The sequence below is a fragment of the Loxodonta africana genome, chromosome 15 (assembly GCF_030014295.1).
Source record: "Loxodonta africana isolate mLoxAfr1 chromosome 15, mLoxAfr1.hap2, whole genome shotgun sequence".
NCBI classification, from domain to species: domain Eukaryota; kingdom Metazoa; phylum Chordata; class Mammalia; order Proboscidea; family Elephantidae; genus Loxodonta; species Loxodonta africana.
In genome coordinates this window covers 14,767,830-14,781,303 of record NC_087356.1, presented here as the reverse complement: position 1 = coordinate 14,781,303, position 13,474 = coordinate 14,767,830, and the positions used below count along the sequence as shown (strand labels likewise).

Below are 13,474 nucleotides of genomic sequence, written 5' to 3'. Positions count from 1 at the left end.
AGTGTCTCTTTAAGGCAGGCAGGGGAGCCCTCTGTCAGGCTGTCCTCGGTGACTGGGGACAGACCCACCTTCATAGAGGCTGGCATCCCTCCTGAGGCCCCTCCTATTGGTGGGACTCCATGCACCCACCATTTGTGCTTCAGAGTACAGACTTCCCATGACTCCTGCACCCCAAGAGCCAGAGAGACAGTGTGGTCTTAAAGAGGGGCAGATGCCATGAATATGCTCACTTGGAGATCAAGACTGGCACTCCTGGTTTACCTTGCGTGGGGACTTGACATGAAACCTTCTCCCAGGCAAATGAGCCTCAGATCCTGGGCCGGCCTCTCATTTCTGCGGTTCCATTCTCCCAGGCCCAGCCAGTGGATCTTCCACATGTTCTCCATATGGCCATAGGATGTCACCTGCTGGCCAAAATCCCCCAGATCTTCTAGACAGCCTGCCTGCTGTGATAGAAATGTGGGTGTTCTCCCACAGGGGAAACGCACTGAGGCAGAAGGTATGTAAGCACGCCACCAATCCAACTCACGGAGTTGGCCAAAGTGAACGAGTGTGGTGCCTGCCCCAGTTGGGGGCCTTTTTTACTGCTATTCCTCATTAGGGCTGGGGTCTTTCTCTTCAGGCCCTTACAGCCTCTGCTCTGTACCACACTGCTTCCACATCCCAGAAAAGAAGTTATTTGACATGAGATGTCTCCATGTTCATTTTTATTTAAAGACTCAGAAACACAGGCATCATAGTTTTGTCATCACTGTCAATTCTTCCAAAATCACACGCTGACATTTGTGTTTGACAAAAACATTTTTGTGTGTGTGTGAACTGTGCAAAGTACAAAGAATTTCTCCGTTCAGTCAGCTGAGCTTGGGGCACACAAGACTAGCTAGCATTCGCATCACAAGGCGGCCAAGAGAATGCCTTTTGCCCAGGGGAAGCGCTCACATGCCATCCCCCCGCCTGCCTTCCTTCCCTTGGCTCTACTCATGCCATCTAATGGCCGCCAGTCCTCTGGTGGCCTGCACTGTTTTCGGTAACATCAGTTTCTGCGGGCTATAGTGGCTGCAGACGCTGTACTGTGCTCTCAAAGCAAAGTGCCTGGGCCACCAAGATGCTGCTCCACAACTAACGTGTATAAATTGCTGCCCCCGGTTGGAACATCAGGGTTTCAAGCCAGATATTGGTTTCATCTTAATAGCCAAATAGCCCTTCAAGGCAAGATGGCCCAAAGAAAAGGACTCATTCTACTCCTGCTCTTCTCTGAGTTTAAATCTTCAAGGTTGGCAGATTGAATGTGTTTTCAAACACTCATCACGAGACATTCTGCCTGATTGTGCCTTTCTCCTGCTTTCTGGCAGCCGGGCATTGGATCCCAGAGAACCCAGTATGAAAATGGCCTTGTGTGCTGGCTGGATCAGGACGCCAAGGGATCGTGCTGCTGCGAGTTCTCCTTCTCCCTCCCCAGGTGTAACAATGTCCACCCACTGGCTCTGCCACGAGAGGGGACCAAGTGATGTCTTCCAAAGAGATCTGGCTCCTTGACCCAACTTTCAGCTAGGAAGGGTATGGGGTGTTTAGGCCCCTACGGGCTGTTGCCTCTCTCCACAGTGATTATGCTTTTGACCACATTTCCCGGTAAGCCCCAGTTAAGCGATCGGCTGCTAACTGAAAGGTTGGCGGTTTGAACCTACCCAGTGGCTCTTTGGGAGAAAGACCCGGTGATTTGCTCCCGTAAGGATTACAGCCTAGGAAACCCTGTGGGGCAGTTGTACTCTGTCACATGGGTCACTATGAGTAAAAAATGGACTTGACACACCTAACACCACCACTGTGTGGGCAGTGGCTGCGAGAGAAATTAAAGTCCAGATTGGTCTGCTCTGTTACTTGGTAGCTGCCTTAGTTCTTTTTTAAAAAGATTTTCCTTATTATCCGGAGACTTGAGTTAATTCCGGTTTTACTGGAGAACAAGCGCCTCAATCACTGTGTTAATTCATGCCCGTTCTTGACTGCAATATGATTTTGAACACGTACATGATTTCTGTGTGTGTTAGGCAACTAATTTGGCAACCGATGGCGAATAGATACTTTGTGGGTTTGATGAACTCAGCACACAAGGCTCTCTATGTTTAAAGCACATTTTTCTTCTTCGTTTCAGAACAAATTTCTTAAAATCTATTTTCATCTGGAATGAGAAAAAGAGCCTTGCTCGAAGTATGATCTTGTGAGTATGGTAGCCACCTGGCAGTAACAAATAGCCAAGTCACATCCCAAAATAGGAACTCCGAAAATAAGCGTTCAGTATTTCAAAGGTTTCATGCCAGGCAAGAGACTGTGTTTCTAGAATTTGTTATAGCCTTGAAAACCAGGGAGACTCTGTGCTACCAAAGGCTAACTTTTTCAGCCTAATTTAAGTCTGAGTAATTTTTGTAAAAATATATGAAGAGAGAGGGGTTACCAATTGTGACTCTGAACTGATTAAACTGTATTCCCAAGGTGTGAATCTCTTGAGAATAAAACTGTCTTGCACCAGGGCTCCACTCGTCAGTGTCTGCGGAAGAGAGCTGTTGTAGTAATGAGTTAAGTTTCCTTCAACTCCTCTTAGTTGAAGAACTCACAGTCAAAGCTGCCCTTTCCTCCTCTCTCCCCTTGGAGCTCAGCTATTGAACTTGATCCTCGAAGTCTGCATCCATGCATCGAATCTCCTTGCTTCTCTTCCTTGTACTTAAGTCTCTAGCAGATGAAGGTCTGCACTGCCCTGATATGGGAGCATCTATTCATTAAAGAAAAAAGGAAGAGGGAGAAACCTTCACAAGGCGGTGAGTCTGAGCTGGGGTAAAAACTGCACATTTCTATAGCAAGAAATCACATTTGGGTAATGCTAATTGCAGCCATTCTCTCTGCAGCCATTAACAAAGGAAAATCCTGCCTTCCTGGGCTGGGGCAGACCTGCAGTGTCCTCTTTACTGCTACATAAAAGGCAATTACAAGGACCCTTCCGAGCAATGTTCCCACTTCTTGGGTAACACTGATCACCATCTAGACAGAGCACGGGGTTTTGGCAAGGGTTTCAAGAAACTGGCTTTTCCCAAACTTCCCCCCGCCCCAACACACACCTAAATGGATTCTCTCTTACCCCGTGGAGCACCAGCCAACATTTTGATGTCCAGGACATGGGCTTTTCGGCCTTCTCCAAAATTCATATGGTAAATATAAAAATTCTGCCTCTTTGATGTCGCCTCAGGCATTGTTTTCTTTCAAGCTCAACCAAGTGTTACAAAAAGGCAGCACCAGATGTATGAAAAAATAGGCAATGTACAACCTATTAGAAATATATAAAGTCTAATAGCTTTACATTAAAAAGATACGTCATAAGAAAGAAGCAATGGAAAGGGACAGTGGTGGCCAACCCAAAAAATGTGACGTATAATATCGGCAGGAGACAAAGCCAAATAGGATCGTATTTCCCATCCCCAATAAGAGGCCTGCGGTCGGCTTCTTGAGGGATCCCCGGGGCCCATCAGTCAGCACCCTTCTGACAAAGCACCTCTTGTTCACGAACACCCTTGCCCAATGGCCAGGTGGAAGGATATCGAGGTATATAGAGAGGGTGAGAGGGTGATACAGCGACTTGGACTTCCCGCTTGAACCCCAGGGCAGGCCTGTGAAGACATTCTCCAAACTCTCTTGGTGCCCACCTCCACCCTCCCAGCCCCAGGCCAAAAGTGTCAATGCTCCCAGCAGCCCTCCTGCCACTGTCAACCTCATCTTGCATAGACAGCGAATAAGAACACTGCAGATCGGCAATAAGTTACAGCAATAAATCAACTCTCAGCGTCATCTGCTTTTTAAAAGAGATTTTCTTTACAATTTACACAGAGGGAGCTGGCATTTCGTTGCAGAACCACCCCAGAGTGTATGTGCTCACTGTTGGGGGTTGTAGGCGGAAGGCACTACCTCAAAACCCCTTCCCCCCAGCCACCCAGCCTGGTTGAGGCCACCCCCCCTCTCCAGGAACATGGCGCCCATCTGCCCACAAGGCCTCTCAGGAGACCTGCGACCTCGGAGCGGGCCTCTCTCCCCTCTCCGGTGCCATGGCGAGCAGGGGGGTCCTCAAAGAGCGGGTCCTCAGAAGCTCTCGACGAAGCTGCCCGGGAAGAGCCCGGTGCGGCCGTTCCTCTGCAGGGTCCCCTTGTACCAGCCATCCTCACGCTTCTTGTGCACAAAGACAATGTCGCCTTCCTTCAGCTCAATCTCCGCCTCGCTCTGAGGGGGGTACGAGACCACCACTCGGTACCTGGGGGAGACACCAGAAACCAGTAGGTGAGCCTGAGATTCACAAGAGGTGCGCTGCATCCCTTCCGGGTCAGCGGTGTTAGGCGGTGGAAGGAAGGACGCAGGGCCTGCTCCCTGTCTTTCGTTTTTCCCTTTTTAGTGTAAATTGGCAGGATTTGGAGCTACTTTTCCCACTTTTTGGAGCCCTGGTGGCGCAGTGGTTAAGAGCTAGGGCTGCTAACTGAAAAGTTGGCAGTTCGAATCCACCAGCCAATCCTTGGAAACCCTATGGGGGCGTTTCTACTCTTCCTTTAGGGTCGCTATGAATTGGAATTGACCTGACAGGAACGGGTTTTTTCCCCACTTTAAATATTTTAAATTTATTTTAATGTTTTCCCTGTTTTTAATGTTTAAATTTTCCTCTCTCTCTCTTTTTTTTTCCCTCCCATTTCATTCCCTTACTCTTCAGAATTACTGCAGACAGCCACCTGTCCAGCTGGAATGTTCTGTGCTCAGTGCGCATCTTGTTAAGGCCTCCCTCTGCCCTCCATCAGCCCACCCAACACAGCCGCCGTTTCAGATTTCAGCCATTCCCTCTTCCTGCCGGTGCTGACCTTCCTACCAGACTGTGGTCTCCCCCTGTAATCCTCAGGTGGAGGGCCAGGAAGGACAGGCTCTGTGCTAGCTGTTTCTACCTCTGAGCACTGGCATCTTGGTCTACCTCACCAGGTGGCTGAGAACCCACGCCATGTGTGAAGGTGCTTTGAAAAAAAAAGATTTTTTTTTTTTTGGTAAAATGGTCGTATTTTGTAAACATCCTCCCCAAATGATAAAATATTGTAGCATTAGCACCTGAGCTGGCCTAAGGCCACATCACAAATGAGGTTCGGCTTTTCATGCATCTCATTTGCATACGTTTTCCTGCTTGCATTCTCACAGAACCTTGGCCCCCTCCCTGCAGCTTCAAGGCCTCTGCCAGGTCCGCGGTTTCAGACCAACATTTACATAAAAATCTGACCATCTGATGAGAAATACAAGTGTAAAGGTGTCCTCCGTGCCATAGCCTGTGCCTACCAGGGGCTTCAGGAGGTGTTCCAGCACCCAGCAATAACTGCAGGGCCTCCCGGAGGATGCTGGAGAGTTCCCCCCTCCATAGCTCCCAGGATCTGAGATGTGGGTTGGTCCTCTCTGGGTGACACCCTGCCAAGCACCCAGAACATCACAGTCAGCACAGGGGCGGCTTGACCAGCACTTGGCAATGGCAGCAACCGGGCATGAAATGCTGGCAGACTGACTAGCAGCCTACCTGCCGGGCTCTGAACTTGAACTACACACTCCCCTCCGGCCCCCAGCCCCATGCTGGTCCTGCAGGGCTCAGGTGAGGAGGGGCTGTGTTCTCCTTGAGACTCGGCCTTCTTCCAAAACACCACCCTAGGGGGCAAACCAAGGTCCCTGGGTGGTGCAAATGGTTTGCGCTCGACTACCAACCTAAAGGTTCGCAGTTGGAACACACCCAGCAGTGCTGTGGAAGAAAGACCTGGCGATCTGCTTCTGTAAAGATTACAGCCGGGAAAACCCTATGGAGCAGTTCTACTCTGTAAGACACGGGATTGCCGTCAGAATCAACTCCACAGCAACGGGTTTGGAGTTTTTTTTTTTTTTTTAAGGGGCAGACCAGTGAGTATTCTTGTGCCTCTCATCACTGCCAGCCCCTGACAGGAAATGTCCCCTCATCCCCGCACCTCACCCTTTCAGCCTACCTCCTCACCTCATTCTGGTCCTCTAGGGAGCTCGGAGGGGCATTTTGGACTGGGCCCCTGAACCCTCAATCCTAATGGGAATGACTGCCTGTATTTCTAGACTGTTGTGCAGGAAGGGCTTAGTGGAGGCCCACACTATCTCAGCACAGTGTGTTGGGAGTCTCCAGTACAACGTGCAAGCCCTAAGTGTGTACGATTGCAACAAGCAGGGCAGCTGGTGGGCATTCTTAGTTGATGGGTAGCTGGTCTCAGTCCCTGAAAATCTCCAGCTGAAAGTCACTGAAGATTAACCTCCTCTTTTGCAACGTTTTGCTGAGTCAGCGCTGAAGGGAGGCAGCCCAGCCCAGAGCCTGGCACAGCGGAGATGCCCAGTGGCGGCTTGCTGGGTTGTGCCCACAGGCTCTGGGCGCTGCACTCAGGCTGCTAGGAAAGCCTTCTAGGAGTTGCCTGAAATAAGTATCTGCCCGGATCTCTACTGACCAGCCTTCCCCAGGGGAATCTCACCCAGCCTCACGGCTTTAAATACTACGAATATCGACGACTTCCAAAAGTGTATCTATAGCCCAGAGCCCTCCTAGGTTACGGCAGCTGCCTCCTAACAGGACGTCCTGCTTTACTCTTGCTCCACTCCAGTCTGTCCACAACTCAGCAGCCAGAGGGGTTCTTTGAAAACAAGCCAGGTCACATCCATTCTCTGCCCAAAAGTCCCCAGTGGTTTCCCATCTCTCAGAGCAAAAGCCAAAGTCAGGAACTGGCTTCTGAGGTCCCCATGGCCTCTCTGACCATCAGTCCTGCTATGCTTGCCCTACTCACTCCAGCCCATGGGCTCCTTGCTCTGCCTTGGGCGCTCCAGGCCACTCCACCCCAGGGCCGTGCACTGGCTGTCCCTGTGCCTGGAAGGCACTCCCCTGTCATGGCTATGGGGTGCACCTCGCCATCGGCTCCAATGTCCATGGCCTTCCCTGCCTCTCCTTCTGGGGGCCAACGGCCAGCATGTGATGTCATTTATCTGTTAGTCTTACTTATTGTCTGTCCCCACACTGGCACGCAAGTTACAGAATGGCAAGAATTGCTGTATGTTTTGCTTATTGCTGTATCTCCAGTGCCTAGAACAGTGCCTGGCAGGTAGTAGTTGCTCAGTAAATACCTGCTGGGTTACTTCATTGTTGAATAAATGAAGGAGGGAAGGCTGGAGGCCCTTAAGTGGAACTGTGACAGGGGAGCTGCAGGGTAGGGGCTGGCAGCAGAGGCGGCAGCAGCTGAATAAGTGCCAGCCAGGGGACAGGAGCTTCTGCTTTGGGGGGGGGTGGTGGTGGCAGGGGATGAGGAAGGTCCTGAGGCTTGGCAGTTGGTTCAGCTAAATCTGCAGCTCCACCATCACCCTCCTAATAAATAGCTCCTCCCCCTGGCCCAGCTGTCCTGGCTGGTCTCCTGTCACTGATGTACCCAGTCTACAACAGTCCATCAGTCATCTCCCTCCTCGGCTAATAAATCTGGCTGTCACCCCCTCCTGTGGGCAAAGGGAAATAATAAGAGCTGAAATGTGCGCAGCCGGTTGAGCGGGAGAAAGCAGTTCATCAAGCTGTCATCTGTCCTGCGGCTCCCTGAGCTTAGGGGCCAAGGGCGCGGGGATCCCGGTGGGTAGGGGCGAAGGCCACCAGCTGAGACCTGCCCTGAGACTCACCAGGGCACCCAGAAATGCCCCCTGCAGCTGCGCCCCGGCTCTCAGGCCTGCAGGCAATGGCTTCTATACAATGGGACAGGTGGCTCTGGGTCCTCTTTTTTTTTTTAAGTTATAAATTTTTTTTTTAATTGTGCTTTAGTGAAGGTTTACAGAGCACATTAGTTTCTCGTTAAACAATTAGTACACATATTCTTTTGTGACATTGGTCACCACCTCCATGATGTGTCAACACTCTCCCCTTCTTGACCTTGGGTTCCCCATTTCCATTCATCTGGCTTTTCTGTCCCCTCCTGCTTTCTTGTCCTTGCCCCTGGGCTGGTGTGCCCACTTAGTCTTGTATACATGGTTGAGCTACGTGTAATACTGTTTGTTTTATGGCCCTCTCTGATCCATGGATGAGGGGTGACCCTCAGGAGTGCCTTCAGTACTGGGTTAAAAGGGTGTCTGGGGGCCATACTCTCGTGGTTTCTCCAGTCTCTGTCAGACCAGTAAGTCTGGTCTTTTTTTGTGACTCTGAATTTTGTTCTACATTTTTCTCTAGCTCTGTCTGGGACCCTGGGTTGTAATCCCTGTCAGAGTAGTCGTGGTGGTAGCTGGGCACCATCTAGTTGTGCTGGACTTGATGTGGTGGAGGCTGTGGTAGTTGTGGTCCCTTAGTCCTTTGGACGAATCTTTCCCTTGTGTCTTTGGTTTTCTTCATTCTCCCTTTCTTCAGATGGGTGGGACCAGTGGAGCATCTTAGATGGATGCTCACAAGGTTTTAAGATCCTAGACATTACTCACCAAAGTAGGACGTAGAACATTTTCTTTATAAACTATGTTATGCCGATTGAGCTAAATGTCCCCTGAGACCATGGTCCCCAGCCCTTAGTCCTCTTTTGATTCACTGATCCAGGTACTCTTATGAACCTCAAGGTGGGGAAACATCTGAATCTTCATGTTATAGAGATCTGTTTATTGCCCTGGTGGCGTGAATGATGAAGCGCACAGCTGCTAAATGAAAGGTCAGCAGTTTGAACCCACCCAGTGGCTCTGTGGGAGAGAGATGGGGCAATCTACTTCCTTAAAGATCCCAAACCCAAATCCCACTGCCATTGATAGTGACCCCATGGGGTTTCCAAGGCTGTAAATCTTTATGGAAGCAAACTGCCACATCTTTCCCCTGCAGAGCCATTGGTGGCACCTTAGCCATTGTGCCACCAGGGCTCCTTCCTTAAATATTACAGCCTAGAAAACCTTATGGGGCAGTTCTACTCTGTCATGGGGGCTGCTAAGAGCTGGAATGAACTCCGTGGCACCCAACAACAACAGCCTCCACTTGGCCCTTCCCAACTCTCTCTTCACTCAATGGCTCCCTCCATCTTTCCTCCTCTTTTCCACCTCGTTCCAAAGAGAGCTGAAGAAACACTTCGAGGAAGTCAAGCCTTCCTAAGAATTTGCACCTGTGGTGGGAGCAGACCTCAGAGGCTCAGGACCTGATGTGAAAGCCTCATTCCCTGAGACTGAAGCCTGGACTAGACCTGGGTGCCACGAGGAGGCAATGGATGGGAGTCCTGTTCTCACCCTCCTCCCTTTGCCTGGCCATTCCACAGCTGAGGTGCTGGCCTCCTGGCTGGGGGAAGGTGGGAAATTCCTTTCTCCTGAGTCTTCCACAGGCTGCTGGGGGCATTCTGTCTCCCTGCCCCAGTCTGCCACAGCCCCACAAATGGCCCCTGACGTCAATTATCTGGGTGTCACAGGCAGCGGCTGCTCTGTGGGGTCTACAACAGGTTCTGTATATGGAACCTCTGACCTCATGTATTTTGGTCTTTGAGAAACCAGGAAATTATAAAACTAATTAAAATGAAAGAGACTCTAAGTCAGTATTTCTCAAAGTGTGGCCCACAGACCTCAGGACCCCTGAGTTGGATTCCTAGGGTCTATTCTAAACCTTCTTGAGACAAGACTCTCCGGGTGTGGGGATGAGGGTGGGTATTTTCAACGAGTTCTATGGTGAGGGCTGTGTACATCCATGTTTGAGAATCAAGGCGCCAAGTGAAAACACTCTAGGGAAGAAGACTTTATACCCTCCTCAGTCTGCCCACCACACAGGGCCTGGGGTACCTGTACCTCCCACCCCTGTCTGGGTCGGGACAGAGAAGTCGGGGTAGCTGGGATTTGTGCTGGAGGTCCGGAAGATGCACAGATGGAGAAGACCTAGGTCCAGCCCTCGGAGAGCTGACAGTCAATGAGGCACACAGACCCCCACTTGCTCCAGGCAGGTAAGAGCAGGCAGACAGAGAGGACGGTGGCTCCAGACCTAAGGTTGTGGGTGTGGCCGCCCGCACTGCAGGGCTCCTCTTCCTGAGGGAGTCGGGCTAGCCCAGGTCCCAGGTCTCAACACAGAGGGTCCATCAACTCTAAGTGCCTTGGAATGCCTGCAGGGTGTGACAGACTTGGGCCAGTTCCCGCCGAGCACGCCAGACCCCGGCAAGAGCGTGCTGCCACCCTGGCTTCGAGGAGATGTTGAGGAGGAGGGGAAATAGAGAGTGACTCCCGCCTCCTCCCAGCCCAGTGTCTCTGCAGAAGGAGACACTGTCCTCTTGAAGGACGACAGATGACCGCTGGGATGTAGCAAATGGTCTGATGAAGCCAGACAGCATGGCGCACAAATGCACAGTTCCCTACCTGAATCGTTCTCACATCTCTGGCTATTTCCTTCGGAATCTGAAACTGCGTGCATGTGTGTGTGCGTGCGTGTGTGTGTGTGTGTGTGTGCACAAAAATCAGTGCCCGTTTTGCCTGTGAGTCTCTGGGGGAGTGAGAGGGAGAGGTCCCTTCTGTGGCTCTGCAGTGCTTCTCTAAACACCTGTCTCCTCTCTTCTCCAAGACAAAAAAAAAAAAAAGGCAAAGGGTGAGATTTCTCAGACTCTGAACAGAAGTTTTGGCTTTTGCCTCAACTGCCAGATGCGAAACAAACAAGCAGCTTTAAAAAATGTAATTTGTTAGAGGAAAAAAAAGTAATTTGGTGCTTCATAGCAATTCAGTGATTTAATGAGCCCAGATGGATGTGGGCTGAATTTATACGAGCCAAGTGTTTAACGTTTGGGTCCAGATTATTCTAAGACTCTGCATTATTCTTCCTGCTGTATGAAAGTAATTAATATTCCCCATTGTAGACATAAAGGGCCATATGAGCAGTTGAGGACCGATGCTACTCCAGTGTTGTGATTGTGGCATCATAAATCAAGCGGAGACTCTGTCCTGCTGAGTATAATTACAGCAATGTCAATTATAACTAGTTTTCAGATGTAAGGCTCTGTGAATCAAAATGCTTAAAATGGGAATGGCTTCTTATCATAGCTTATCACAATTAGCTTTATGTGTGAGGTTTGGCATGCCCTATCCTCTTCCTGTGTTATCTCTCCCCCTTCCGGACAGCAGGAATCACAAGGTTGTCCTCCACATGGTAGACTTTCCAAAGTTCTCATTTCAACGTTGTTCAGGAAGCATGGTCCTCTGAGTTGGTGGAATGTGGCCATTACAGAGGAATGTCCCCCAGTGGAGTCCTGGTGGCACAGTGGTTAAGAGCTGGGCTGCTAACCAAAAGGCCAGCAGTTCAAATCCACCAGGTGCTCCTTGGAAACCCTATGGAACAGTTTTGCTCTGTCCTATAGGGTCACTATGAGTTGGGATTGACTCAATGGCAATGGATTTTGATTTACAGTCCCCCTAATATCTCGGAAATGATAAAAGTAAGTCTATACCCTAAACTACAGTATCAACACATGTATTAGTTTCCTATCGCTGCTATAACAAATTACTGCAAACTTAATGGCTTAATGACGTCCCTGGGTGGCACAAACGGTTTGCACTCATTTACTAACCTAAAGGTTGGCGGTTTGAACTCACCCAGCTGCGCCATGGGAGAAAGGCCTGGAAATCGGCTTCTGTTAAGATTACAGCCCAGAAAACCCTATGAGCAGTTCTACACTGAACATACAGGGTTGCCATAAGTTGGAATCAACTCAATGGCAGCAGGTTTGGTTTTTTGGGTGGTTAATGGCATAATAGAACACACATTTATTATTTCACAGTTCTCTGTGTTAGAAGCCTGACATGGGTCTCACTGGGTTAAAATCAAGGTGTAAGCCTCCTCTCTTTGAGGCTCTAGGGGAGAATCTGTTGTTTTGTATTTTTCAACTTCTAGAGGCTGCCTGCATTTCTTCACTCGAAGACCCTTCCGCTGTCTTCAAAGCAATGGCAGGTCAAGTCCCTCTTACGTCACATCAAGCATTCTGGCCTCCTCTCCTGCCTCCCTTTCTCACTTTTAAGGGCCCTTGTGATTACACTGGGCAAACTCAGATAATCCAGCATAATCTCTCCATTTTAAGGTTGACTAATTAATAACCTGGATTCCATCTGCAACCTAAATTCCCCTTTGCCATGTAACATAACATATTCAGAGGTTTTGGGGGTTATTCTGCCTACCATAACATATAATGGACCAAAGTAAAAAATGTGTAACTCCTCACAAAGCTGAACAACTCGCGGGCCAGTAAGAGCTGAGGGTGAACTGACTGAACGTGTGAACACATGGAAGAAAAGACTGTCACTCAAAAGGGGGTGGAGGGCTGCCAGGCAGTAGTGAGGAATAATAATAAGACTAGTTACTGTGGACTCATAATTTTCCAGGAATTAATTTAAGTGTTCTACAAATATTATACCTGTCAGGTAGGGATTGTTGTCGTTAAGTGCCGTCGAGTCAGCATAGCGACTCATAGTGACCCTATGTACAACAGAGCGAAACACTGCCCTGTCCTGCGCCATCCTCACAATCCTTGCTATGCTTGAGCTCACTGTCGCAGCCACTGCATCAATCCACCTCGTCAAGGGTCTTCCTTTTTTTCACCGACCCTACCTTACTAAGCATGATGCCTTTCTTCAGGAGGACTGGTCCCTCCTGATAACATGTCCAAAGTACATGAGACAAAGTGTTGTCATCCTTGCTTTCAAGGAGCACTGCCTATTTTATACGTGTGGTACTCAAAGGGCACCCTGGTGGCCCAGTGGTTAAGAGCTGGGCTGCTAACCAAAAGGCTGGCAGTTTGAATCCACCAGCTGCTCCTTGGATACCCCATGGGGCAGTTCTACTCTGTTCTACAGGGTTGCTATGAGTCAGAATTAACTCGATGGCAATGGGTTTATGGGTTTTAACAAGTACTCAAAGAAATTAAGAAACTTGTTGGAAGTGAGATGGCTGATAAATAGCAGTTGTCTCTGCTCAAAGCTACTTTGCAATATTGCCAAGATATAGATTAGACAGAAGGCAGGAGTCCAGAGGATGGGAGTGGTGAGGAGCTGATCCAGCACTAGATTTGTCCAGCGTTGGCATATACCTGCTGGAAAGATGGGGGTATTAGATGCCATGTGGAATTTGCATCCCATAACTAAGGTCCCTTGGTGGTGCACACAGTTTGTGCTTGACTACTAATCTAAAGGTTGGTGGTTCGAATTCCTGCCCAGTGGTGCTGTGAACGAAACGGCTAGTGATCTGCTTCTAAAAGATTACAACCAAGAAAATCCTATGGAGCAGTTCTACTTTGTAACACATGGTGTTGCCATGAGTTAGAATCGAACTGATGGCAGCTTTTTTTTTTTATTATTAAATTAACTATGCCCCCTATTATGAGCTCTGCTTTATAAAGTTTGCCTTCCCATGCATATTGTCCACAGGGCAAGAATGTGCTCAGGTGACCCAATAGTTAAGCCCTACTGGAAGGGA

The 13,474-nt window shown here is 49.4% G+C and overlaps 1 protein-coding gene across 2 annotated transcripts in view; it reads right to left on the bottom strand.

The window, feature by feature from the left end:
* Positions 1-380: 380 nt before the first annotated feature.
* Positions 381-13,474, bottom strand: part of SH3RF3 (SH3 domain containing ring finger 3) — a 496,734-nt gene continuing 483,640 nt past the window's right edge. Inside the window, exon 10 of one of the 2 annotated variants that reach the window (XM_023552520.2) lies at positions 381-4,288. In XM_023552520.2, coding sequence (XP_023408288.2) covers positions 4,120-4,288 — 169 coding nt within the window. In that variant the 3' untranslated portion in view covers positions 381-4,119. The remainder of the gene's footprint in view (positions 4,289-13,474) is intronic. The other variant, XM_064268608.1, reaches the window with a different exon arrangement.